The sequence below is a fragment of the Mytilus galloprovincialis genome, chromosome 5, assembly GCF_965363235.1.
Source record: "Mytilus galloprovincialis chromosome 5, xbMytGall1.hap1.1, whole genome shotgun sequence".
NCBI classification, from domain to species: Eukaryota; Metazoa; Mollusca; class Bivalvia; order Mytilida; family Mytilidae; genus Mytilus; species Mytilus galloprovincialis.
The window spans coordinates 90,362,176-90,388,024 of record NC_134842.1 but is presented as its reverse complement, the minus strand read 5'-3'; the positions used below and the strand labels follow the sequence as shown (position 1 = coordinate 90,388,024).

The 25,849-nt window shown below is 32.1% G+C and overlaps 1 protein-coding gene and 1 long non-coding RNA gene across 2 annotated transcripts; one reads left to right on the top strand and one right to left on the bottom strand.

The window, feature by feature from the left end:
• Positions 1-3,128: 3,128 nt before the first annotated feature.
• On the bottom strand, positions 3,129-5,647 carry LOC143076681 (uncharacterized). Its single transcript, XR_012978752.1, has 2 exons — positions 4,270-5,647; positions 3,129-3,831 (listed from the first exon to the last, which is right to left on the bottom strand). It is a non-coding gene; the product is annotated as an uncharacterized LOC143076681 (long non-coding RNA).
• A 4,028-nt stretch (positions 5,648-9,675) lies between these two features.
• On the top strand, positions 9,676-16,331 carry LOC143074196 (uncharacterized). The gene is made up of 6 exons (XM_076249745.1): positions 9,676-9,681; positions 11,385-11,929; positions 12,661-12,839; positions 13,149-13,271; positions 13,943-14,167; positions 16,315-16,331. The coding sequence occupies exons 1-6, from the start codon at positions 9,676-9,678 to the stop codon at positions 16,329-16,331; spliced, it is 1,095 nt and encodes a 364-aa protein (XP_076105860.1).
• Positions 16,332-25,849: the final 9,518 nt, after the last annotated feature.

Here is a 25,849-nt window from a genome sequence, read left to right as displayed (position 1 = left end):
TTTGCATTTCTAATCATAGGTCATTTCAATATAAAAAAGAAGATGTGGTATGATTGCCAATGAGACAACTATCCACAAAAGACCAAAATGACACAGACATTCCCGTTTGAATGGTTTTACACTAGTAATTTTGGGGCCCTTTATAGCTTGTTGTTCGGTGTGAGCTAAGGCTCCGTGTTGAAGGACGTACTTTAACCTATAATGGTTTACTTTTTAAATTGTTATTTGTATGGAGAGTTGTCTCATTGGCACTCACACCACATCTTCCTATATCTATTAACAACTACAGGTCACCGTACGGCCTTCAACAATGAGCAAAGCCGATATCGCATAGTCAGCCATAATAGGCCCCGATAAGACAATGTAAAACAATTCAAACGAGAAAACCAACGGCCTTATTTATGTAAAAAAATTAACGAAAAACAAATATGTAACACATAAACCAACGACAACCACTGAATTACAGGCTCCTGACTTGGGACAGGCACGTACATAAATAATGTGGCGGGGTTAAATATGTTAGCAGGATCCCAACCCTCCCCTAACCTGGGACAGTGGTATAACAGTACAACATAAGAACGAACTATAAAAATCAGTTGAAAAAGGCTTAACTCATCAGATGGACCAAAATACAAGTAGACGTGGTCGGGTACTTATACATCCCGACACAAAAAGACGCAATGAACAGATCTGAGAGTACTCGCAGTTATCTGACAGCTAGTTCAAAGCCACTAACAACTAATAAAAAAATCATGCATCTAAGAACAAGACCTTGTATAGCTTATTACGCTGTAAGTTGTTTGTTCATTGTTGAATGCCGTTCGGTGACCTATAATAGTTGTTTACTTATATTATGTCTTTATTTCTCTGTTGGAGAGTTGTCTCATTTTCAATTATACAACTGTGAAATCTGTGAAATCTTACTAGTTTTATATTTAAGAACTGAATGCTTCTCGTTGACCGAAGTACTTTTTGTATGAAGCGCTTCTAAAAATATGCGCACGGTCGTCGCTTTTACAAACGTATGAAGTTACAAAAAGAAGCATTCAATACTTATAATTACATGTTTTAGCTAGGATCATGAAAACACGATTTTAATTCACCTGTGCACTTTAATGTGGGACCTCGTGTTATTATGAATGATAAGTTTTATTGTGTAATGCAATTGCCTAAGGAATAACACGTGATGTGCAGTTAGCAAACCAGAATAACGTATTATAATGAAACAAATATCTAATGTACTTATATTCAAATAAACATTTATTTAGTTTAAAAAAAAATGGTTAAAAGTAATTTTCGTATACAGTATGATTCTTTAGTTATGATCACGTATAGAAGACCCTCATAGAAGAAGATATTTTATTTTCAATTATGGGCCCCAAAGGGCATAAACATTACAACATCAATAAATTCCATATTACAATACAAACAATGAGATAAAAACAATGAGATATACGTGGTAACGGACATGTTCTGCTACAACTAAAAAAAAAATCAAAGCGCGAAAGCGCTGTAAAGGCAGTTAATTACAGGTTGTGTGTATTTCTAGTCCAGTTATATCATTATCTTCCATAGAACAGAGGTGGTTTGTAGTATTTAAGATTTAGAGTTCTCTTGTACCTAGTTCACCTATATCTATAGTCTTCTGTTTACAGTATATTTTCTGTACCTCGCCATGAAATGCATTTTTAAGACATAAGAACTTTTCCTTTTTAATGTAAATAAAACTATTTTTAATTATTGATGATATACACATATTCAATTACTCCTATCCTATGAAAAATAATTCACAAAGATTGACTTGTCTCCGTTCTGTGTGTATTGCTAGAACATCAAGTAACATAATGGTTAATGTACATAATAACATGTCAACTCTTTTGAAGACAGAACTTTTTTAAAATTCTCCCTCCAAGCAAAATTATTTTTCAGTATAAACATGATAAAGTTATCTACCTGTATTAATGACCTAGAGACTCTCAAGAGCCTGTGTCGCTCACCTTGGACGGTCTATGTGCATATTAAACAACGGACACATATAAAATGACAAAATTGTGTTTTTGATGATGGGGATGTGTTTGTAGATCTTTCTTTACTGAACATTCTTGGTGCTACAATTATCTCTATCTATAATAAACATGGCCCAGTATTTACAGTTGAAAATATTTTTTAAAAATTAACAAAAAATACAAAAATTTATGAAAATTGTTAAAAATTGACTATAAAGGGCAATAACTCTTTAAGGGGTCAACTTAAAATTTTGGTCATATTGACTTATTTGTAGATCTTACTTTGCAGAACATTATTGCTGTTTACAGTTTATCTCTATCTATAATAATATTTAAGATAATAACCAAACTCTGCAAAATTTCCTTCAAATTACTAATTTGGGGGCAGCAATCCATCAACGGGTTGTCAGATTTGTCTGAAAATTCCTGGACAGATAGATCTTCACTGAAGAGACAATTTCACCCTGTCAGATTTGCTCTAAATGCTTTGGTTTCAGAGTTATAAGCCAAAATCTACATTTTACCTGTATGTTCTATTTTTGGCCATAGTGGCCATCTCGGTTGGTTGACCGGGTCTAACCACACATTTTTTTAAATTAGATACCGCAATGATGATTTTGGCTAAGTTTGGTTAAATTTGGCACAGTAGTTTCAGAGAAGATTTTTTGTAACAGTTTATGGACGACGAAACCAAGTGATGAGTCAGGTCAGGTGAGCTAAAAAGGAGTTTTTAATCAAGGTAACAATGACATCTGGTGGCCATAAAAGCTGTCTCATTAGCATTTTAACCACTTCCAATATTTGCTTTTAAGACAATAGAAGAAAATTATTCAATGCAAAAACAAAACTTACTTGTAAATATGAAATTCTCTTTACAGTATGAGTTTTTCTCATTGTTGGAGATTGTACAGTAGTACAGTCCTGTAACTGCTTATACCCATTTCTTATCCCCTTTAGTTTGATAAACTCACAGAATATCATATATTTACATTGTGCCACATCTCCTTATTTTTATATGCATTACAATAACATGAACAATTGTAATTCAAATCTATATATCAAAGCAAAATGAATTTCACTACTTTCATTCATGCATCCTTTGGAAAAATATAAGTTCTAAAATGACACAATATATGTTTATTTATATAAAAATAATATTTAGTTTTCGACTCTTAACAGGTATAAACAAGAATGTGTCCCCAGTACACGAATGCCCCACTCGCACTATCATTTTCCATGTTCAGTGGACCGTGACATTGGGGTAAAAACTCTAATTTGGCATTAAAATTAAAAAGATCATATCATAGGGAACATGTGTACCAAGTTTGAAGTCGATTGGACTTCAACTTCATCAAAAACTACCTTGACCAAAAACTTTAACCTGAAGAGGGACAGACGGACGGACGAACGGACGAACAGACGCACAGACCAGAAAACATAATGCCCCCCTACTATCGTAGGTGGGGCATAAAAATGCACAGCTGTGTCATGATTTGTGACATCTGTGCTGAAAACATAGGCATTTATGGTGTTTGAGTAATTCCATCTGTGAAGCTCAACATTAGCTCGTCAGTTGGTGGTGGACAGTTATAAATCTTTCCTGCAGGATGAATGTACATCTGTTCAGGAAAACCAATTTCACAAATCAAAACTTTCCTCTAGATTTCTCCTACAATATTCATCCAGTTTAGTTCTTTTGGTTTAACGGGACACCGTCCTGATTTTTAATTTTGTAAACCATTCAGTCTCTTGCTTACAAATGGTGCATGAAAATAGGATGGGAATGCATGGCAGTAGACAAGTCTCTATAAAGTGGGTATGTGCCCTGAAAAAAGTTTTATAACATTAGCTTTTTTGAAACTTGTGAAAGACTTGTGCAACACACATACCTAAATAACTATAACATAGGTGGAGAGCATCATTTATGTCAATGTTTTGTTCCTGTTTACATTGTCATTGATATTTTTCAAGAGCCCGAGGCATAGCTCATGAATTCTTGTCATTACAACCGAAATTTACATAATTACTGCTAAAATAATTATCAGTATAATATATCTCTTGTAGAAAAACCATACAATTGTAGTATTAACCAAAAAATGTCAAACAGATGATATTGAATCGTAATCCCAAAAGTTATGACGTCTTGAATTCACCCCCCTTTTTATTCTAAAACGATAATTGCGGTTGCAAACAGACTTTGGTTTACTTGCATGGCGATTATATAAATAACAGTATATATTTCTTAAAGAAAATAAAGTTTTACCATGAATAGTTTCCTGAACGTAGTCGTTTTCAGTAAAATGTGCCTTGCAAACAACAGCTGATTGATATGGGTTCTACGATTGCATCGCACATGACAATCTACGTTTGAGCCATGGCGTTGATCCAACTTTTCCTTCTTATTAAGTCATTTAGAAATGCAAGTCCTCCTCTTAAATGACACTCAGGTACACATCAACAAGGACTAGGCATCGTTAATTGTGTGATTGTTTTGCAGTGCAAAAACGGAAGTTAAGGACGGAACTGACTGGTCTCACTAATAAGAGACAAGAAGAATTTTAGAGACAAACAGCGACAAGAAGTTTAATTTAGTGACGAAGCGACAATAACTAACAAGGGACAAGCGAATCGTATTTCTCTCACGAGGCTATTCTCATTTGATGTGATAGGGTGAAGCTACACCTATCAAATATGTCCCTATGAAAAAGAAGAATTTCACTGTTAGAAAGGAAATGATATTGCATGGTTTTCATTCAATAAATTCTTTAAAAGGAAATTGAAATTTTTTTGTTTTGATGGCCAATTTTTAGCGTGTGCATAAAATATATTTTTTTTTATATCTAATAAAAACTAATCCCTTTCTTCTTAATAAAAACATATTTTTATCTATCAATGTACAGTAATATAAAAAATGTTTTATAACCGCCCCTATAATAAAAAATAATGCATGTTTTTTTTTAATATCTATGGGGAATAAGTTGTTGCAATGACATTTTTTTTTATTTATGTATAGTCGCTATATAGTCTTCTTGACGCTTCTTCTCGCTAAATTAATTATATTGTCGCTTCTTATCGCTATTTTAATTTTATTGTCGCTTCTTATCACTTTTTGACGCTTCTTGTCTTTAATTAGTGGAACCCTATTCAGGAACGATAATTTCATATTTTACATAACTGAGACCGAAATAACTATAACGTCATACGGCTTCACGTACAGAAATACTTTAAATTGTATATTATGCAATATAATTCACGGTCAGTCGACTTTTAATTATAATATCATGTTATATCAACGAGTGAAATGATTTTAAAATATCTTTAGATCGCAAATAGTACTCGAAATTGAACGGACCTCTTTCCACACGGAATTCGAATAATGATAGTTTGTAATCAGATTGACTGCTTATAATGCAAAAGACACATTAATAAACAGATTTTTAAAACGAACAATACACACTGATCGTTTCTTTATTTCCCAATGTAAATGAAAGGAACAAAAATCAATACATACCACAAAAAGTAGAGGAGAAATTTAAACATTTCCGGATCTATTTCTTGCAAAATGACCCCCAGCAAAGATTTGCGTAAGGAAAGATGAACCTCATGACTTGAAAGTCAGGCCTTAAAGCACTGCCTTTAAAAACTGGGGGTCTTCATATTGCCGGGAAAAAATATTTTGAAATATTATATCCACTTGATAAAAAAAAAAAAAAAATTGGTTACTAACGAAATAAAAGATAAAGACTATTTCTTTCAATGACGATCAGATTTTATGGATTTTTTTATACCAAGGTTTCCAAAGAACTTTCGTAAGGTGGAACAGATTTATAAAATTGACGAAAAGATCATATTTCATAAATAAAACAACACACACACACACACACACATATTGTTTTATTTTAGTATTTAAACTTGTTTTCCCCATGGTAGTCTTTGTTCAAGTAAAAACGTCCATGGGCTATCAATACAAGCATAATAACATTGTAATGATAAAAAAAACTTATATCTAAACTCAAAGTCGTAAAGCAATAAGGTTTACACGTATTTATCACGGAAATAATTATGACACTTATATTGCACCATACACATGATACATTTAACAACAGGTTAGGATTTAATCACTAATGAATACATAACTAGAACAATGTACTATGTCTATTAAATTAAAATTTTTGTTTTAAGCGGCAGACAGCATGAAAAGTATGTTTAAAAATTAGTGTATTTTCTTCAGTTAAAATGAATGTATTTATGTATTAGATAAAATACAAAGGTAACAAAGAAACAGGCCGGTAACAACCGTTGCCGGATAGTTTTTCTGCACGAGTAGTCAGGTCAAGGTCCGAGGCGATAGCCGAGGACCTTGACCTGACTTCAAGTGCAGAAAAACTATTCGGCTGGTTGTTACCGGCCTGTTTCTTTTGTTACTTTTGTTTTTTATCTGACTTGTACGACGTTTCAAGAAAGTAATAATATATTTTGCAAGACTAAACATTTGAGAAACTTAGATAGCCATAAAGCAGTAAATGTAAGTTACAGTATAAACTCCTTTATTTTTTTCATTTCCGTTCAACTGAGATTTTTTTTCAAGAAGAAAAATCAGGAATCTTAGAATTTGATAAAAAAAAAAAAAAAAGAACCATTTCAAGTAAAAGATGAATGTTGTACACATTTAAGACTTTTTAGAATGCAACTTCGTAAAAAAGTAATATATTAAAGACATATTTTAGTGGTAAGTAGGATAACGTTTAATTTTTATGGATGAAACGGAAAGCGGGTAAAAGGGGGGGGGGGGGCTAATTGATTTTAAAATAAACAGGATGTGATCTTTATTTTTGATGATAAAATGCAGAATGTGCCATTACATCCACCACCCCCCCCCCCTTAAAAAAATCGTAAAAATCGCGCGTTTGTTGCCAAATACATGAATTTACATAACATTACATAACATTCAGTGGTGGGGGTTCCCGGGGGTTGGATCCGCAACTGATATAAATTCGATAACAATATAAATGTATCAAAAGAATGAATTTCCTACTTCATTAGTGAATGAAATGTTTATGAAAAAATGGATTTTGTCTTAATATTATATAAATTCAGGTATATACTTTATTTTTTTTAAATTCATGCTCGTCTCTAGATCTGCAAGTTTTGATCGGGATTAAACACGTGTTACGTTATGATCCAATCGCAGCTTACCGCCCAAAATTGATGAAATAAGTTGAATGATTTTCTTCTAGATTTGCTGCTTATTTGGACGTGTATTACATGAACACCTTTTGTTTATAGGATCAATCGTGCATTGGTGAGTTGATAGGGATTTTATCTTTTGATACGATTTGATTTTTATTTATTTATTTCCTGTCTTATTTTTATTGAAATATACACGTCAGTATCATCATTTCTTTACTCTCAGTGTTGTCCAAAATACTATTCATGTCCATATATTGAAAAAAAAACAGTTATTGACCGAATATTTTGCTTCATAAAGGGGGCGGTATGTTCTTTTTTGAGTATATTAACAATATACTTTTCAACTCCAGCACCCAAATGTTTTTGTTTAAATTAGCACTATTTACGGTTTTCGGAAAATCAGGAATCATTCAAAACATTAATTTGTCATCTGCTTGACCATAATAATTTTTTTCTCGTAAAATTTGGGATCAAAATATCTTTTTTAGGAGAAACCATACCCCCCCCCCCTTTTTTTGAAGTTAAATGTCTAATAAATCCCTTAGTGTACTGATATGAATAGTATTTTATTGGAAATGTTTGAAAAAAGATATTGATGCTAACGTAAATATTTTGTTCAATAAAAAGACAGGAAATAAGTCGGTGAACCAAAAAATTCAAATCTAATTGAAAGTTAAAGTGCCCATGAACTCACTGATCATGCACGAGTGATTCTATTCATAAAAAGTGTCCGTGTAACAACTAAAAAGAGTCCGTGTATCATCTTAAAAGAGTCCGTGTAACACCCGTTAATGTACTGTTTTTCTATAGCTCTGCGGGGGGCAAAGTCGTACAAAATTACTCACCACAGCTACATAGTAGGTTAAGTTGTGTAATATATAATGTATGGAAAACCGTACAGCACAGATCAATAAAGCTATGTGCGTAGTGTTCTTCTTCTCGTAGCAATACCAAACGATATTTCCCTCTCTCTCAGTTGATTTATTCAGTGTTTACATACTGTAGAACAACACTATTGCATTATTAACTTTGAATGTGTTGAACAGATAAAAATTTTGAGGGTAGTGATGGGGACTTACATTATGTATTCTTTTTTTTTAGTTCTGTATTCTTTTTTTCTCTATTCGTTATACGTCTTACCCATTGTCATTTTTCCTTATATTTTAGCACCTCTTTGTTGTTTTTCTTCTTTATTTACTTTCTTTATTTTTTATCCATTTTTCTTTATTTTCATTTTTCTGTATTCTTTATTTTATTTTTGTTCATTTTTCTGTATTCTTTATTTTATTTTTGTTCATTTTTCTGTATTCTTTATTCTTTTTATGTTCTGGTTGTGGTTGTTGTCAGTAATTACAGATTGATCTAGGTGCTTTCGCATTAGTTTTTTTCTGATTGCCATGTTTAAACTGCTCGATTCAAGAGACCCCCTCCTGAGATTCTACAAAAATAATATATCGTGTGAGGAAATAGAATGTCTACTTCAAATGTGGATGTCTGTTTTAGAAATTTACACAGATAGTGACTTCAAATAAGAATCTGTAATCACAAGCTATGACAATTTCACGGTTTTCTTATTTTTAACCCACGTACATTGGTATCTTTCATTAACATACAGTTCTCAAAATAGTATAAAGACACTTTGTATTAACTAGACGATCTATAGTCGACCTTTCAGGAAATTATATATATGTTCGAATTCTAAAGTATGGAAAAAGTTTTGAGATATTTTATTTGAAATTGTAATTATTGTGATTGTAATAAAGATTTTTTAGTAGATCTTTATTTTAGACTTTTTAATTAATATCCTCCGATGACGGACACCACAGTTGGAGATAAACCTCATCACGATATTTTCTCTATAAAAATAAGCTTATGTTGTACTGTTATACCAATGTCCCAGGTTAGGGGAGGGTTGGGATCCCGCTGACATGTTTAACCCCGCCACATTATCTATGTATGTGTCTGTGTTCTCGTTTGAATTGTTTTACATTGTCATTTCGGGGCCTTTTATAGCTGACTATGCGGAATGGGCTTAGCTCATTGTTAAAGGCCGTACGGTGACCTATAGTTTTTAATTTCTGTGTCTCTTGTGGAGAGTTGTCTCATTGGTGATCATATCACATCTTCTTTTTTATATTTACATTGTTATTCCCGATTTATATTAATTAATAACACAATCATCAAGGTAAATCATAACCGCCAGAGATTTAACCTCAATTTGACAGTATCACATTTAGACATTGTGTATTGAGATCACCTGCTAATGGTCATTTTACAGCACAAGCAATTTGATTATTATTTCTGTAAATATAATTTATTTATAAGCTGTTTTTGTGAGGATAAACAAATCAAAGCGTTTTGTCAAACAACTTGATTTGATAAACAATATTAATTGATGAAATTTGTTTTTCAACTATTATTACAGTTTATTTTATCATTTTTAATTTTAACAAGTTTATATAAAAGGTTATCGTTCAAGATGATAGTTTGTTCATGCTCATGAATGTACGATATCGTATTAGCGCCACATATTTTTTTAATATTTTTCTTCCTATCTTTGCGATTAACGCAAACATATGCGATATAACGCAAACCTTTGCGATATAACGCAAACCTTTGCGTTATAACGCAATTTTGCGATACAACGCAATTCTTTGCGTTACAGCGCAAACATTTGCGAAATAACGCAAATATTTCCGATATAACGCAAAAATTTGCTTTATAACGCAAATATCTTGATTTTAATTATTCATTAAGTTTATATATATGTTAGTCTGTCATTCATTTTGGTTATGATTTACTAGTAGATAAAAAAAAAAGATACATACATACAAGGCCAAATCATTGTAATAAATATGCTTAGGAATAATGGAATACTTGAAGTGTAATTATACATGAATTAAGACTGATTTGTGCACCAGAAAAGTATATAATTTAAGAAGAAAATAGATATAGTATAGTATATAGGCATATTTCAATTGAAAGATAAAAAATAGTATCATACAGTTGTGAAACTTCCAAGTCAAATCAACAAAATGATCTTTTTGCTTTAAAATGTTTTTTAAATCTCAGAATATGATAAAGATTCTTTGATAGAAAGTCATTAAATTTTCATTTCAATACAGAGAAGTATTTTTAAGATGCTTGGGTAGCACTTTAAATGGAGAGAACATAATTTTATTATAAAACATCTCCATTCTATACATTTATTGCTACAGGGTAGCTTGTTTACACAGTTTTCAAACGAGAGTATACTTTGGAAGTATATTTATATTCGGTTATAGCTATAGCTGATTTTTTTTCTCTCGATATAACCTCAATTTACTCAATTGTCTTTGTAATATATATACTAGTAGTAACATGGACACTTTTTGGAGGCCTTTATAGTTTGCTGTTCAGTGTGAGCCAATGCCTCGTGTTGAATACCTTACTTTGGCCTAAGATAGTTAACTTTTAGGAATGGTGACTTAGATGGATAGTTTTCTTATTGACACTCTTACCACATCTTCTTATATTATTCTGCTCATTATTAGTCGATGATATCTTGTAAGTATTCAAGCATTTTACTTTGCAATAACTACAAACTTTAAGGTGATAAATTTTAATATATACAGCCTCCTCTATCAAATAACTGCGGTTTCCTTTGAATCTTAAATAAGAAACAAGATAAATAAATGTTTGCGTTGTAACGCAAAATTTGCGTTATATCGCAAATGTTTGCGTTAAATAACGCAAATATAGGAAGAAAATTAAAAAAAAAAAAAAATGCGTGGCGCTAATACGCTTCCGTATGAATGTGTCTTTAAGTTTTAATACTTTATTTTCTATTTCCTTATATATTATTCCGTTTAACTTCATTGTTATAAATACAGAGGCAAATATGTCATACCTCCATTCTCACTGAACTAGTACACATGTTTGTTCAGGGGTTATTTGAAGCACGCCTTCGAGTGCGGGATTTTCTCGCTGTGTTGAAGACCTATTGAATAGACGTATTTACACTTGTATCGTTTATTGCGCATGTCACCGGAAGCACCGCGGGTCAAAAGGTCATTTGGAGACGGAAGCTAATCCCATGACAACTTCTAAACAAGCATCAGCGCAGCACCAAAACTAATCGATAAACAGTAATACTACAACTTCAAAGTTAATATCTGTAACTATTTATTCAATTTTAATTTATGGCAGAATACTTGGAAAGTTTCCTCACTTAAAGAATTTCTTAGTCTTCGTGGACTTTCAGGTGAAGGTACCAAAGCCGAACTTGTTGCTCTGACATATGCGGCGAGTCGATTGTCATTACCTTGTGTGCCATCCCAATCAGAAGTATTAAGGCTTAATAAAGAAGATTATGATAAAATTCTCTCTACACAAGACATTCCCGACCCATTGGCTTTGTCAGAAAAGTGGTGTGACGAGAAAGAGGGTATAGCACACTGGCCACCTACCTTTTTATCAGTTATTATTTCTTATATAAATACTGTGAACCCCACCATCGGAATAGTTAACAAATACCTCAGTGAATATAAGGTTGGCAAAGCCTATGAGTACTTCAAAAGTGACTGGTTGAAGGAGGTATTTTACCACAACATTAAGAGAGACCATCCATCCTGTTTACTCAGAGCTAAATGTACCCCATCACAAAGACTATCTGATACAGACCATGATGTATGGGCCTGCATTGATAAAGAATCTGGAGATGTCAAAGCTGCTTACTGTACTTGCACGGCTGGGTAGGTATAATTTATTTTCATGCATATATATAACATGTAGACGGAGAGTTGTCCAATTGCCACTCATACCACATCTCTTTAAAAATGTTCTATAATAACCATGAATCAGGGACTATTATACTAATATTATCACAATAGTCCCAGCATTAATGAACAAAATAAGAAGGTTAAATGGTTCCATGGCATTCATTCATTATAACACTGTATAAATAAGGGAACTTAGCAACATACATGTGTACATGTATGGTGTACAAGATAACTTTAATCCATACATGTAGTTCTGTTATATATATACTAGTATTGCAATTTAAAAATAAATTTAATTTTGTGTGTGATTTCTGTTGTATATCTTTATTATTACACAGGATACATTTCAAATGTCTGTGTATCATGTGTATTGCAAAGGTTTTGTTTATGTTTCAGTTCATACTCTTCTTTACATTTTTGTACAATTGGCCAATTTAAGTACTTCACTTCAAAATTGATAACAGTTTTATGGCATATTTTTATTAATATTTAGTTTAATAAATATATTTAAAAATAACAGAATCTTGACAAATTTTGTCAACAGAAATAACACAAATGGAAAACTGACATGGTTACGATAACATAATACTAGATACATGTAAACATTTTTGTACAACATCTTAACCAAAAGCTTACATAAAATTAAATAAAAAATATGACTACCTCTTATTAAACAAGACGTTTAAAATTTGCTTAAATTTCAGACTTGGTCAGACATGTAATCATGTAGCAGGATTGCTCTTCAGGATTGAATCAGCAAACAGACTTGGCTTAACAAGTTGCACTTCCTCAAAAAGCAAATGGACCGTTCCAAATGAAAAGAGTGAACTACACCATAAGCCACTGGTTGAAATAGATATTGTGAAGTCAAGACATGGTAGAAGTAAGTTTCATGGTAACAAGATCATATTTTTTTGCTCTCCAGTCCAAATGTCACCAAGATAATTTACACATTGAAATATAATGTATGTTTTGATATTTATGTTCAAGGACACAATTATTTTTATTTATGGTAAGAGGATTAAATAAAAAAAAATGTTACATCCAAATTGCATTAGAATAGTAATTAATATTGTGCCTAAGGAAATTCAAGGGCAATTTTAAAGAGTGGTTGAATATCCATTGCAAAATACAGCATGTTCAGTCAAGTCACTTTTTTTTTGCTTATTTTAGTTGGTTTTATTTAATTTAGAACACAGCAGACCACTTGTTAATACAAGCAAGAGGAATTACAGACCAGTTGCAGAGATACAAGATATTGATCAGCTTATCCAAAACCTGAAAGCAGTTACACCAAATTCTTGTATGTTTAAAGGTATGTTTTATTTAAATTTTTAAATGTTTATCACATGCTTATGTTTGTGTCAAAGTGTTATGCTAGCAACCCATTGAAAAAAAGTACCTAAAAGATACTGTGGTTCATGAAATTACTTATCAATATAACTAGTCTACAGGTTAAATCCAATGCAATGAATTATTGTACTCAGTCATAAAACTGTACACATTATTGACAGTACAACATTTGTGGTCAAAGACAATAAAAAAAAAGAAATGTTAAACTGCATTATAGAATCAATGATATAAAACAGCTAGACAAATTGTTAAAAGGGAAGATAATTTCATAATATAAGGATTACTTCCCTTTGTGCATCAGAATGTGACTGTAATATAGAAATTTTTCAAGAATATTAGAAAATCATAGAACAATGTACATGTACACTAAGACTTGTAAAAAGTATTAAAGAAGAAATGGTTTTGGTCCATGAATGATTTATTCCTTAACTGTCCAGGCAATTAATCCCAACCAAAATTGCTCCCAAGCTCCTTTTTTTCGGTGTTCATATAATTCCAAAGATATATCCTCAACTTCTTGTTCTGAATAAGAAAATTGCTGACTTTGGTACTGTTTAAAATTATTTCCAATTTGTAAACCCAAAGCCTTCACAGTGCCTAAAATGAGGAATAAATTTATGTGTTCTTTTTTAGGTTTTCCTGATGAAAAAGCAGAACAACCAGCAGCTGTGACTATGGATACATCACATGCAGAAAATGTGTCTGAAGTTTCTCTGGAACCGCCTCTTATTTTTGATGTCTCAAAACATTTTTTACCTACCATTGTGCACCACTTCAAGGCAACAAAGGACAATTTACATTTGAATTTCATGGATTTTATTCCAGAACTTACTGATGAAGAACAGTTATCTACAGCCCGTAACAGAGAAGTGATCGAATTGATGTTTCTTTACCGTCAAAATTAGCTACGTTATCGACAAACTTAATTGAGTAGTGACCGAACTATTGGTACTTTAACGTTAAAAAGATTGACAATGCTGACAACTTTCATGTGTCGATAATCAAGTTTAATACCGATAATATTGAAAATAATTCTAATAATATGAAACAAAATATGTCCATGCACCATTTCGATTGGGCGAAAAGTAGTCATTAATTTTCTTCAAAGTCAGAACAGAAAAAAAAGATTTATGAAAGGACGTCTTGATAGTATTATTTCCTTTACAATTTTACCCAAAACTAAAAGAAATATACTGGTAAACAATTAAAAAGGTGTTTGATAGGAATGAAGTCCTTTATTTTTTCGGACTACAATGTGTACCGTATGTGTGATGGATCTGAATTCAATCAATAACTTCGAAATGTTTTCTCATATGTATACACAAAAGGGAGGACTGGTATTTGTACTTCTTTTAGAATATGTCTTCGTCCGTTTCACATGCCAAACTTTTTTCTAGTACAGTTTAAACGGGAAAATTTTGTTGAGAATTTTTTTAATATGACAAAATAACGAGCAAAACTATTTCTTGCAATGGCACACACAGGGAATATTTTTTTTAGTAAAAATCAGTAAAAAAGAATTTCTCCAAAATATACCATGGCCAGGACCTGACAGTTTTTAGCAGTGTACAAATGAAAATCGTCCGGAAAACTGCGCTTGCTGTCATTTTGAGGGATCATGCAACATTTCACCTATTACCCATAAACAACATAGGTTCTCAATTACTAAATAAAGTTCTAAAAGATAATTTCAAATCAGAGTAAGCATATTAACTTCCTTATATCCAGTCGAATTTGTCTATAGGTTACACAAAGCTGGTTTTTAAAACGTTTGTATCAGGGAAAACATTTTTCTTTGACTTTTAAAACATGTAGGGGAAACGGATTTCCTAACCATTCACATATAATATTCCGTATTTCTGATTTTTTGTTCGATAACATAAATTATACGACTTTTTTTTATGACTACGTGAACTTGTGCCATTTATTTTTGCTGGTCTTTAGGAAGACAATTTACAATCGTGCAGTGAACGGAAGCACTTATACATAACCTTATAATTCTGTTTGGAAACAAAAATAAATTCCCAATATATAAATATACATGTATGAGAGTTTTCCTTTAGTTACAAATGTAGCTCCATGTCTGATGGTGAAATAAAAATGAATGTCTCAGAAAGTGGTGAATTAGTTTCCATAAATGACACAGATGAATCGGGCCAAGCTTAGTAACTTACAGTAAACAGACTACTGTAACACTGACGCACTCGTCGAACTGTTTAAAAGATTTGTGTTTATGACCAAAAATTTATATACAACTTCATTTATAAATTAATCTGAATTTCATAGAGCGTCGTCACAATAATGAAAGTTATAAAAAAAAATCTATAACCAGCAGATCTATACTTCTATAAAGAAAGTATTCTTACATACAAAAGGGTATTTATTATAAAATGGCCCTAACTATAGAATAGATAGTTTACCACAGAAATCTTAAACGGAAGTTTCGACAATTTTAAACAGAAGAGATTTGAAAATAAATTTAACTTTAAATAAACACTGAAATAATTTTAATACCTCGAAGGTGTAAAGAATAAACCAACAATCTCAATCTTTAAAAGTGTCTTCATTGCACTAATCGACGAGTTCATGTTTACAGTAGAAACAGTGGATGTGACTCCAATAAATTCATTATCATTGTAGTCATGAATATTTATCGCTTATATAAAAGGCACTGGCTACGGTTACATGGAAATGTAACAATAATAAAAATATTATTGTTACATTGGAGACTAATTGACGGAATGCAAAGTTGGGTGAGGAACCGATTAATTACAAATGTAATAATAAATACTGAGGTTACATTACGTTATTGTTACATGAAAAACAGCAATGTACGCTAGATTGATTAAACTTAAATCTTCTATAGTTGTATTGCTTCATTCTTTCATATGTACTAAACAATACTTGTAATTTAATACTGATAAATAATAAAATATTATTATTCAACAAATGGTGTACAACTTGAATAGTTTTACTACGTATTAATGGTTTTGATGTTCATAAAGATACTACTCAAGATTAGGAGTGCGACTGTCAAAGGCTAAAAAATTGTGTTCAATGGTTTCACCTTTTTAAAGTATTTAACTGCACACCTACTCTAACTTATTACTGTCATTATACTTTGGAACAATTTTGTTTATGGTGAAAAAAATAAAACTTGGGATGCGTTTTAAACGAAACTGAAACAATATCAAGACATACATTTCATACAGCTTTATAACTTGACGCAAATTGATAATCAAAAGCAAAGTTTGCTAACTGTAACTTAAATACTAAGAAATTCTGTATGTACACGTATCCGTGGAGGACGTAATTTCGTTCATCAAAAATGTGTCGGACTTTAAAAACAACTTACTGGATTTGTAGAAATTGTCATTGTAAATAAAAAATTACAGTAAATAAATTGTATGTTATAAATGTATGTAATAAATGTCCTCAACTTTTATTATTTAGTACATATTACTAGTCCCATCGTACATTGCTTTTTTTCATGTAACAATAACGCAATGTAACCGTAGCCTCAATAATTATTGTTACATTCGTAATTAAACCGGTCCTTACCCAACCATGCATTCCGGCGTTTAGTCTCCAATGTAACAATAATATTTTTATTATTGTTACATTTCCATGTAACCGTAGCCAGTGCCTATATAAAATTGATAAAGATTTTATCGAGGTCGCACCAACTGTTTCTACAGCTAAGATCAGTTATATGTAACATGATCTCGTCGATTCGCATGACGAAGCCATTGTTTATGAAAGAACACACATTCTAGATTATGTACTTTTTTCCCCGTCAGTTCGAAAGTATTTGATAATTTCAACTCCTTTGTATTTCATAATATGTGTCATGAACAAAGACATATGTTCGATTGAATAATGATTTCCTCATAACAAATGATAGAAATTTTGGAGATCCCGTATTTGATCCTTTAACCGTTAAAATGAAAATGCCAATGACAGAGGTTGATTATAAAAAAATGTTTTACTGTGTTAAAAAAAACTTCGACTTAAACAATGAAAACTTACACGTTGGACATGAAATATTTTGTCGATGAAGAAAATTAAATTATGTCACTTCTGAAATAAGTTTGTCGATAACGTAACTTATTCTGACGGTAAAGAAACGCGAATTCGATCACTACTCTGTTACGGGCTGTATCAACTTTTCAACTTTAGGTCAATTTCAAAATCCTGAATGGGTACAGATAAGGGAAGGCAGGATAACAGCCTCAAATTTTTATGCTGTGTACACCAGAGTAAACTCTGTATTAAAAAAACCTGGAGAGAATGTTGATAATTTACTTGGTATGTTGTGTGGTTATTCTAAACCCAATGCAAATATAAAGTCACTGAAATATGGCCGTGAAATGGAACCTGAGGCAAAGAAAATTTATTATCAACAATATATTTGTAATCATCAAAATGTTATATTGTCTGATTGTGGCATATTTCTAAATAAGCGTTGTTCATACCTTGCTGCATCCCCAGATGCTCTTGTAACATGTTCATGTTGTGGTGATGGTGTATTGGAAGTGAAATGTTTATGCATTGAAGAGTGTAAAAAATGTTCAGGGTTTTGTCATTGTACTCTTCCAAATTGTTTGTATCACACAGATGGAAAGTTATCTCTTAAGCATAATCATAAATATTTTGCTCAAGTTCAAGCTCAAATGGCATTTTGTAACAGGCAATGGTGTGATTTTTTTATACATACATGTAATGGTACTTTTATAGAAAGAATTGTATTTGACCAAATGTACACTGAACAATTAATCACAAATGTCAAACATTTTTTTGCAAAATACATGGTACCAGAGTTATTAAGTCAAAGCCTGAAAGAAAAAATGTCAATTACATCAGTTAATGTTGGTGAAGATATTACAGGAAGCATTTTTTTCTGTCCTGTTTGCAAATCAGTTATTAAAGAGCAAGAAAATATTAACAGCTTCTCTAAAAGAAGTATTTGTTGTGATAAATGTAACAAATGGTATCATTTCAAATGTATAAAAATGACAAAAACCCTTTTAGATAAATGTAAGAATAAACAATGGTTTTGTCAAAACTGTGAATAAAATTAGTAACTTTTGAGTTATTTCCCTTTAACTACATAATGTAAAGTCATCCTGCTATAGTTCTTTCTTACTAAATTTCCAAAGTCAAGTAATTATAATATTTCAAACATTATTTTCCTTTTCAAATGTAAAATCTGAAGTAAAAAAGAAGGATTTGGATTTGAAATGTTTCAGTACTCATACAAGTATTTTTACAATGATACATTTTGTATATACAAAAGTAATACAAACTCATTAATTTTGTTTTGAAAATCCTCAAATTTTAATACAGATGCAATCAATTCACCATTTTTTTGCTTCTTGAATATTGATGAGGTTATTTATGTATGCTTCTTTAAATACACATTAAATAAGAGTTATTGTAGGATGACTGTCATACTATAGATGTACATGTATTTAGTATATTGTATTACTAGTGGACAAGAATGATATGTACATGTAATAATTAAATCCAATTTTCTAGGTCATACATGTACTTCTAACAGGAAGTTGTAAGATTATAAAAGGCACAATACAACTAAAAAGAAACCCATCAGCAGTTATAGTATTAAAAGTAACTATTTTTTTTCCAAAATTTTCTGGCATTCATATTGATGAAACAACTAAATCAAGATTCATTATTGGCAAGTTCAGAGACAAATTCTGATCATGACTTCAAGATAAATTTAAATATAATGTCAATTAAGTAATATTTCAGCAATCATGTTAATATGCCATGGATGGCTATCACCTGAAACATTTTAAATAATGAAGGCATGCAATTTAATAAAAATCATATCTAAATTTATGTAAACAGCAGAAGAAGAAATACAATAAAAGATATGATGAATTTGAAACAGTAAATAACACAGACTTGGTTATTCATATCGTGGTAAAGGGGGGTACAGGTTACAAAGACCTGCTATTGACCTAATAATTTCATCTAAATGCTGCAAAAGTGTTAAAGGTAACTCAAATTTAAGAATTCTGAAACATTTCATTCTTCTTATTGCTTGTTCTACATGAATGCGTCTGTTTGCAATATCTTTCGTAAATTGTACCTCATTCTTAGACATTTGAGACACACCACGTCTACCAGGGGGCACTAACAGTTCAGCCGAGAGTAGTGCAAGTTCTTCTCTAATCTGAAAACCCCTATCGGCCATAACCTTATCATAAGGCTCTATGATTTGTAGAAACCCACTGTTGTTGGTTATGAATTTGTCACTTGCCCTTCCTCCATATGCTTGAGAAACATAATTAATCATTCCAGATGGAGTGATACTAACTAGAAACTTTGCTGTTTGGTGGTGTTTGTAGTCACTCCAAGTAAGGGCCTGAACTTCTAAATTATTTGGTCTTTCAATAAAAACCTCAGTACAGTCTATAATATGACGAACATCTTGGTACCTATTGTTTTTAAATGATGGTGGTAAACCTGCCCTTACAACCTCTTTTGAAGGGTTAGAAACAAATTGTCCAAGTATACTGGAAAGCACTCTTATCCATGTTGTAAAGACACTTGAAACTGTTGCTGTGGATATACCAAATCGATCAGCTAGATCTTCCGACAACAAGCCTAGTCTTAATTTCATTAATGTTAGCAAAAATTCTTGACGGAAAGATAATCTTCGCTTGAAAGTTCTAAAATTAGCTTTATATTTCAATGGATTAGCAACACGCCTAGGTCCACGCCAATATGTCATTTTTTTTACCACTGGCTCAATAAAAGAAAATAGCGTTTCAAAAACTGCTACAGTTGGTATACCCGTGTAAAATTTCACCTTACGGTCACTGTTCAGCACTGTTTGAGTATTAAAGGTGGTTTTTTTTACATTTTCATTTAAGTTTGCCTTGTGAACTACCAAATTTTTTTTTAATCTATTAATTTCTTGTTTAAGTTCTGCAATTTTTATGTCTCTACTCATACAACCTTCACAATTTATAAAATAGTCATGATCACAGTTACTTGTGTTTAGATCTTCAGTATTAGAAATGAAAGATTCATTCTGAAGCTCATGTGACCCATATGCATACAAATTCAAGGCTAAATCATGGTCACAGTTACTTGTGACAAGTTCCTCTAGAACAGAACTATCAGGTGTAGAATGTTCAATCTGAAGCACTGATGACGTACATGTGGGAACATCCATAGGTTCAGTGTGAAAAGATACATCTTTAATATCATGTCGTGGCTTTTTAACAGGGGATTGATTTTGAATCAAACTCCGGTCTAGAGGTGGACGACGCGCACGAGATCTTTTAATAGGATCATACCCAAGTTTAAGAGTTGGATAGGGATTTGCATCAGAAGGGTGACCATCAATAAAATGTTCTGAGCATACTCTTGAATCATAATTTGGTTCCCAAATCTTGCCTTTTTTTTGCTGTCTATTTATTGCTTTAATCCACAATTTTCTGTTCTCAAGATCTTTAGTTGGGAAGGGAAAGAGCGTAAAAGGTGGTTCACATATGCAACGACATGTGCCTTTATTACAGTCATGAATATCACAGTGAATTTCCCTCCATTTTATTAATTTTTTTCCATTTTGTGTACATCCGAACACAGCACAATTCCTTTTAGCCATTTCATTTGAAGAAAAACATAATTAACAAACTGAACATCTAATAAACACATGCAACATACCCCTTTTGTAAGAGCTGTCAAAGTATAAAAGCAACGAAAATGTCAAATTAACCAATAAATCAAACTAGATATTTTATAAATTTATTTTTGTTGTTATATAATTTCTGAATATGAATAGTAGACAAAGCATTTTATCAACCATAACTGTTCTGTTATAAAATACATGTATACTTGATACAATGTATAACAAATTATAGTATTGTGTTTTTCAAATTTTGTTCATGTTTATCAATATTATGAAATACATTTCTGATAACTTTTACAGTGGTTGTACTGGTTTTATATTGCATGTGCAAAGATGTTTACATGTACAAGATTAAAGTTTTATTGTTAAGTATGTTTTGTGTTAATTATTGAACTAACCGAATATTCTGGTATTGTGTTTCGGAGGTATTGGATATAGTTAGTATCATGCTCATGGACACTTGATAAATTATATTTAATTCTGTAGAGGCTACATTATTAAAACAGTATAGTTGTAAAAAAGACTGACATGTCGTGCAAGAGAAAACAGGGTCCCATTCTATTTCAAATGAAATAATGAGCAAGACCTTTATACATATCAAATATATTTGCCACTACAGGTATTATCTTTGTATTTGATATTACCATACACACAAAAATTTATAGCATACATTTAATGTGTAAGCTACCCTATAGTAATAGAGAGAAAAACAAGTGTACTTTGTACCAAACATTGTCTGTTGGGAATTAAAACTGTTTCATCCCTGCCAAGGGTAATCGTCAGGTGGCTTACGGCTACCACTACAGTTTTTGTTGCGTTGGTGACATGACCACAGAATTTGTCTGTTGATGGTGATTTTGTTTGGCATTTTTATTTCATGATGATGGTATAATAATGAACCATTAACAAGCACCTGAGTCTGGAGGAAACACTTTTAAGAAATAACCCCATTCAGTTTATTGCTACACCTTTTCCAGGAACTTTGATGCCAGTCCCAACACTGATAGTGATAGTAATGATAGCCCCTTCTTTCATAATATTTCCGTTTTTTCTCTCAGACTAAACTTACAATTGAAAGGTTTTCACCCCATAAACAAATCAAAATAATTAAAACCCAGTATATTCTGCAATAGAAGGCCGTTTGTTTTATAAGTAGAAGAATGGTCTGAATCGAAATTGTATCATATGTTTACATAATTTTCACTTCCACGACCTTCAAGGTTAGACGTAAGTTTTAACCAGGGTCCACGGTTTCAACTTGCTTTTATCTTTTCGTGCTTTCAAATATATATATTTCACTTGTGAAACAACTTACGAGTATGCAATGTTAAAAGTATAATAGTTGAGCATTGTTATTGCGTGCTATCGACGTGAAAAATATAAAGAAGTTGTCTTGATCATCAAGTTGATGTACGTTCCAATCATTATGGCCGCCAATATTGTTTCCGTCTCCAAATGACCTATTGACCGGAATAAATTAAAGATGGCGGACTAATTTGCATACAAGTGTAAATTCAACTATTGGTAGCCTTCGATATTTTTTTGCACTTTGATCGACTCGTTGTCTCATTGACACATTCCCTTATTTCCATTTACAGTTTTATATTGAAGAAAAGAACAAATTAAGATAGATATAATTAGAAGGTTCAGTAATGGTGGTTATATCGGTTGAAAGTCGTGGGAATTTGGACTCCCAATGGGAAATGAGAGATAACTGGATAGAGGCTAAAGTTTAGGCAACCTACGAACATCACTACGAGTTGTTACATGTGTTCTAAACGTGCAGTTGCGTCAAACTCTCTTTGCACGAGCCATTAGAATAGACGTAAGCCTCCGATCTGACGTGGCTGCGAACTTACATCCCAGACAGTCAAACAGACGCCACACTTTAACAGGAGTTTTACATATCCATGGGCAGCAAATTTTTATTTATATTATAATAGTAATTCATAAGTTAGGGTAGCTTTAAATTCATAAAGATAAAAAACGTAATAAAAGACTATATGATTTAATCGAGTTATTTAATCTCCGTATTGCGCTCGTTTCCTTTCCATATACTTAATATTAAGTGTGGTGATACGAAGTAAGCAAGTAACGGAGATGAGCTCTGCGCCGGAGATTGCGAGTTATTATGGTCTCAGAACAGAGGGAAATGAAAAAAACCCTAATTATATAGAAAAGATTTGTATAGACGATAACATATATAATATTCAACCTGTTGTAACCGTAATGTCATTTTAATTTGATTGACCACTATAGAATATCTGTGTTTCAGATGAAAACATATCTATTCCAACTATCGTAACCACAATATTATCATTATTTGATTGACTACTACACAATATCTTTGTTATATAAATTCTAGTTGTCATCACTACAAACCAGTAAAAGGCTAAAATGGCCTATATTTATAAGCCTGGTACCTTTGATAACTATTTACACCATTGGGTCGATGCCACTGCTGGTGGACGTTTCATCCCCGAGGGTATCACTAGCCCAGTAGTCATAACTAAGGTGTTGACATGAATATCAATTATATTGTTATTTTTAATAAATGAACTGATTGCAAAGTAAGAACTATTTGAAGTACTAAGAATTTTCTTAGATTACCTTAGCCGTATTTGGCACAATTGTTTGGAATTTTGGGTCCTCAATGCTCTTCAACTTTATACTTGTGGGGAGCTTTTTGAAAATTTTGATCGAGTCACTGATGTGTCTCATCTATACAAAACGCACGTCTGGCGTATACAAATTATCATCCTGTTACTTTGATAACAATTAACCTTACTCGACTATGCTGGTTTGTACTGGACCTTTATCTTTGCTGTTGCAAATATTCTTAACTTTAACTTGGCTCGTCTGAAACAGTCTTAACCCATTCTCGACCTGTAATCGACCAATACTTGACAGTTCTCGACAATGTTCTACCTGTCCGAACCACACTTGACCAAATTACATCTAATTTGTTTTATTTCATAATTTTGAGTGTATAAATCACTTTAGAAATAAGTGATTCAAGCTATACTTTATTGTAGTTTTAACATAGATAAGCATCATATTCGTGATTATTTTTGCCCGAGCGATAGTGCATCAATTATTTTGATTCTGATTAGGACAATTAATGTAATTTCTATATCCGATAGTGCCAAAGCGTTTGTGAAGGCTTTTCCGTGAACCTCCCTTTTTGTAAAAAAGAAAAACGGCCGGCACTGTGATTTTTCAGAGGGAGGAGTTTGAACAGCCTAGCATGAACGATTGTCGTATCTAGGTCAAATATGTCAATTTCGGAATGCAACACATTACTGTCATAATAAATGAATTAGTAACAACATGTACATCATTTACGAGTTTGGAAGTGTTTTAAGTTAATGAAATATATTAAATGCATGCCAATTTGATAAAATTCATTGTTCTGCAGTAGTCAATATACGCATGTGCAAACGAATTTTATTGGATTTAGAGCATGAGTTTGTACACAAAGCGAAAGACGCACGTCATATGATACTTCCCTTTTAACTGAAATGACAACAGCAACACTAAGATAATGATTAATATAAAACAGATTGTTACATCCTTACAAAATGTTAGTTATTTTCTCCATTAATAGAGCACCTGTATAACACAGAGACAGAAGTGCACTCAGTGTAGTATTTCTATTTGTATTCATCTGATGACAAAGCCTTTTTCAACTGATTTTGATAGTTCGTTCTTATATTGTACTGTTACGCAACTGTCCACGGTTAGGAGAGGGTTGTGATCCGCAATACTCAAACATCTACTTGCCACTCCGCTTGATTTTTGTACACTATATGTTGCAATGTGTCTTACAAAACCCGGCATGTTGTATATCTTCTTCAGTGTCGATGTGGCATGTAGTATGTTGGCAAGACAGAATAGCAATCCAACAAATGAATGAATGGTCATCGAAATGACTACATCTGGGAACGCTCAAGCTGATTTCAAAAACCTTATCATCATTATCACAGACCACAACCAGGATTGGTCAACTGTCGACAGATTTGCTTTGAAGTTTTGTCTTTATAAGATAGTTAAAGACAGTTTCCCCAGACAGAGATTATTGATAAAAACATAAATTGAGTCCCTACTATCCATTGTCTCCAGTGACTCAGACTGTAGTACAGGACACGTAAAGTATTTTGTTAATCCTTCTCCCAAAAATTAGTATTGAAGAAAACATTACTAGTGTATTGATTCGTGATAATGTATATAACGATCAATATTAAAATTAGTTTGATTACCACATGTCAAAATACGAATCATTTTACATCTTACTGCTGAAGGGTATTAGTCATTTGAAATATTTATCATAAAATTATTTTTTTTATGGTTTTATTATCGTTTTGGTGATTCTGTACCCTTTTTAAAGACTTTTTATACATATAAATGTATGTATAATAGTTCATAAATTGGTGAAATTTAATAGATAGATACGGCAAAAAGGTTTAGGTTGGTAAATACATGCCAAATATGGTTTGCACTAGGACGAGTATGGTTGAGACTTGGTCAGGAATGGTACCCCGGTTATGAATGCGTTGATGGTTAAGTACTTGATGAGTAAAGGACGAGTACAAGTTAAGACTGTGAAGTATGTTTGAGATATATCAAGTAAATTTCAGACCAATTCAGACAGGTCGAGTAAAAATCAGTACACTGGAGTACATGTATAGGCCATTTCAGACTTTTACTGGTTTAATTTGTAGTGGATAAACACAATGTCATCATTATTGGTTGACCACTACAGATATTTGTGTTATACAATGTTATAGATCTTATAAAACCAGGTTTAATCCACCATTTTCTACATTTGAAAATGCCTGTATCAAGTCAGGAATATGACAGTTGGTGTCCATTCG

Bases quoted from the DNA above. Each gene is read 5' to 3' on its own strand.
- LOC143074196 (XM_076249745.1), top strand. The intron at 11,930-12,660 runs GTAGGTATAATT...CTTAAATTTCAG, and splicing joins TACTGTACTTGCACGGCTGG to ACTTGGTCAGACATGTAATC. The intron at 13,272-13,942 runs GTATGTTTTATT...GTTCTTTTTTAG, and splicing joins AAATTCTTGTATGTTTAAAG to GTTTTCCTGATGAAAAAGCA.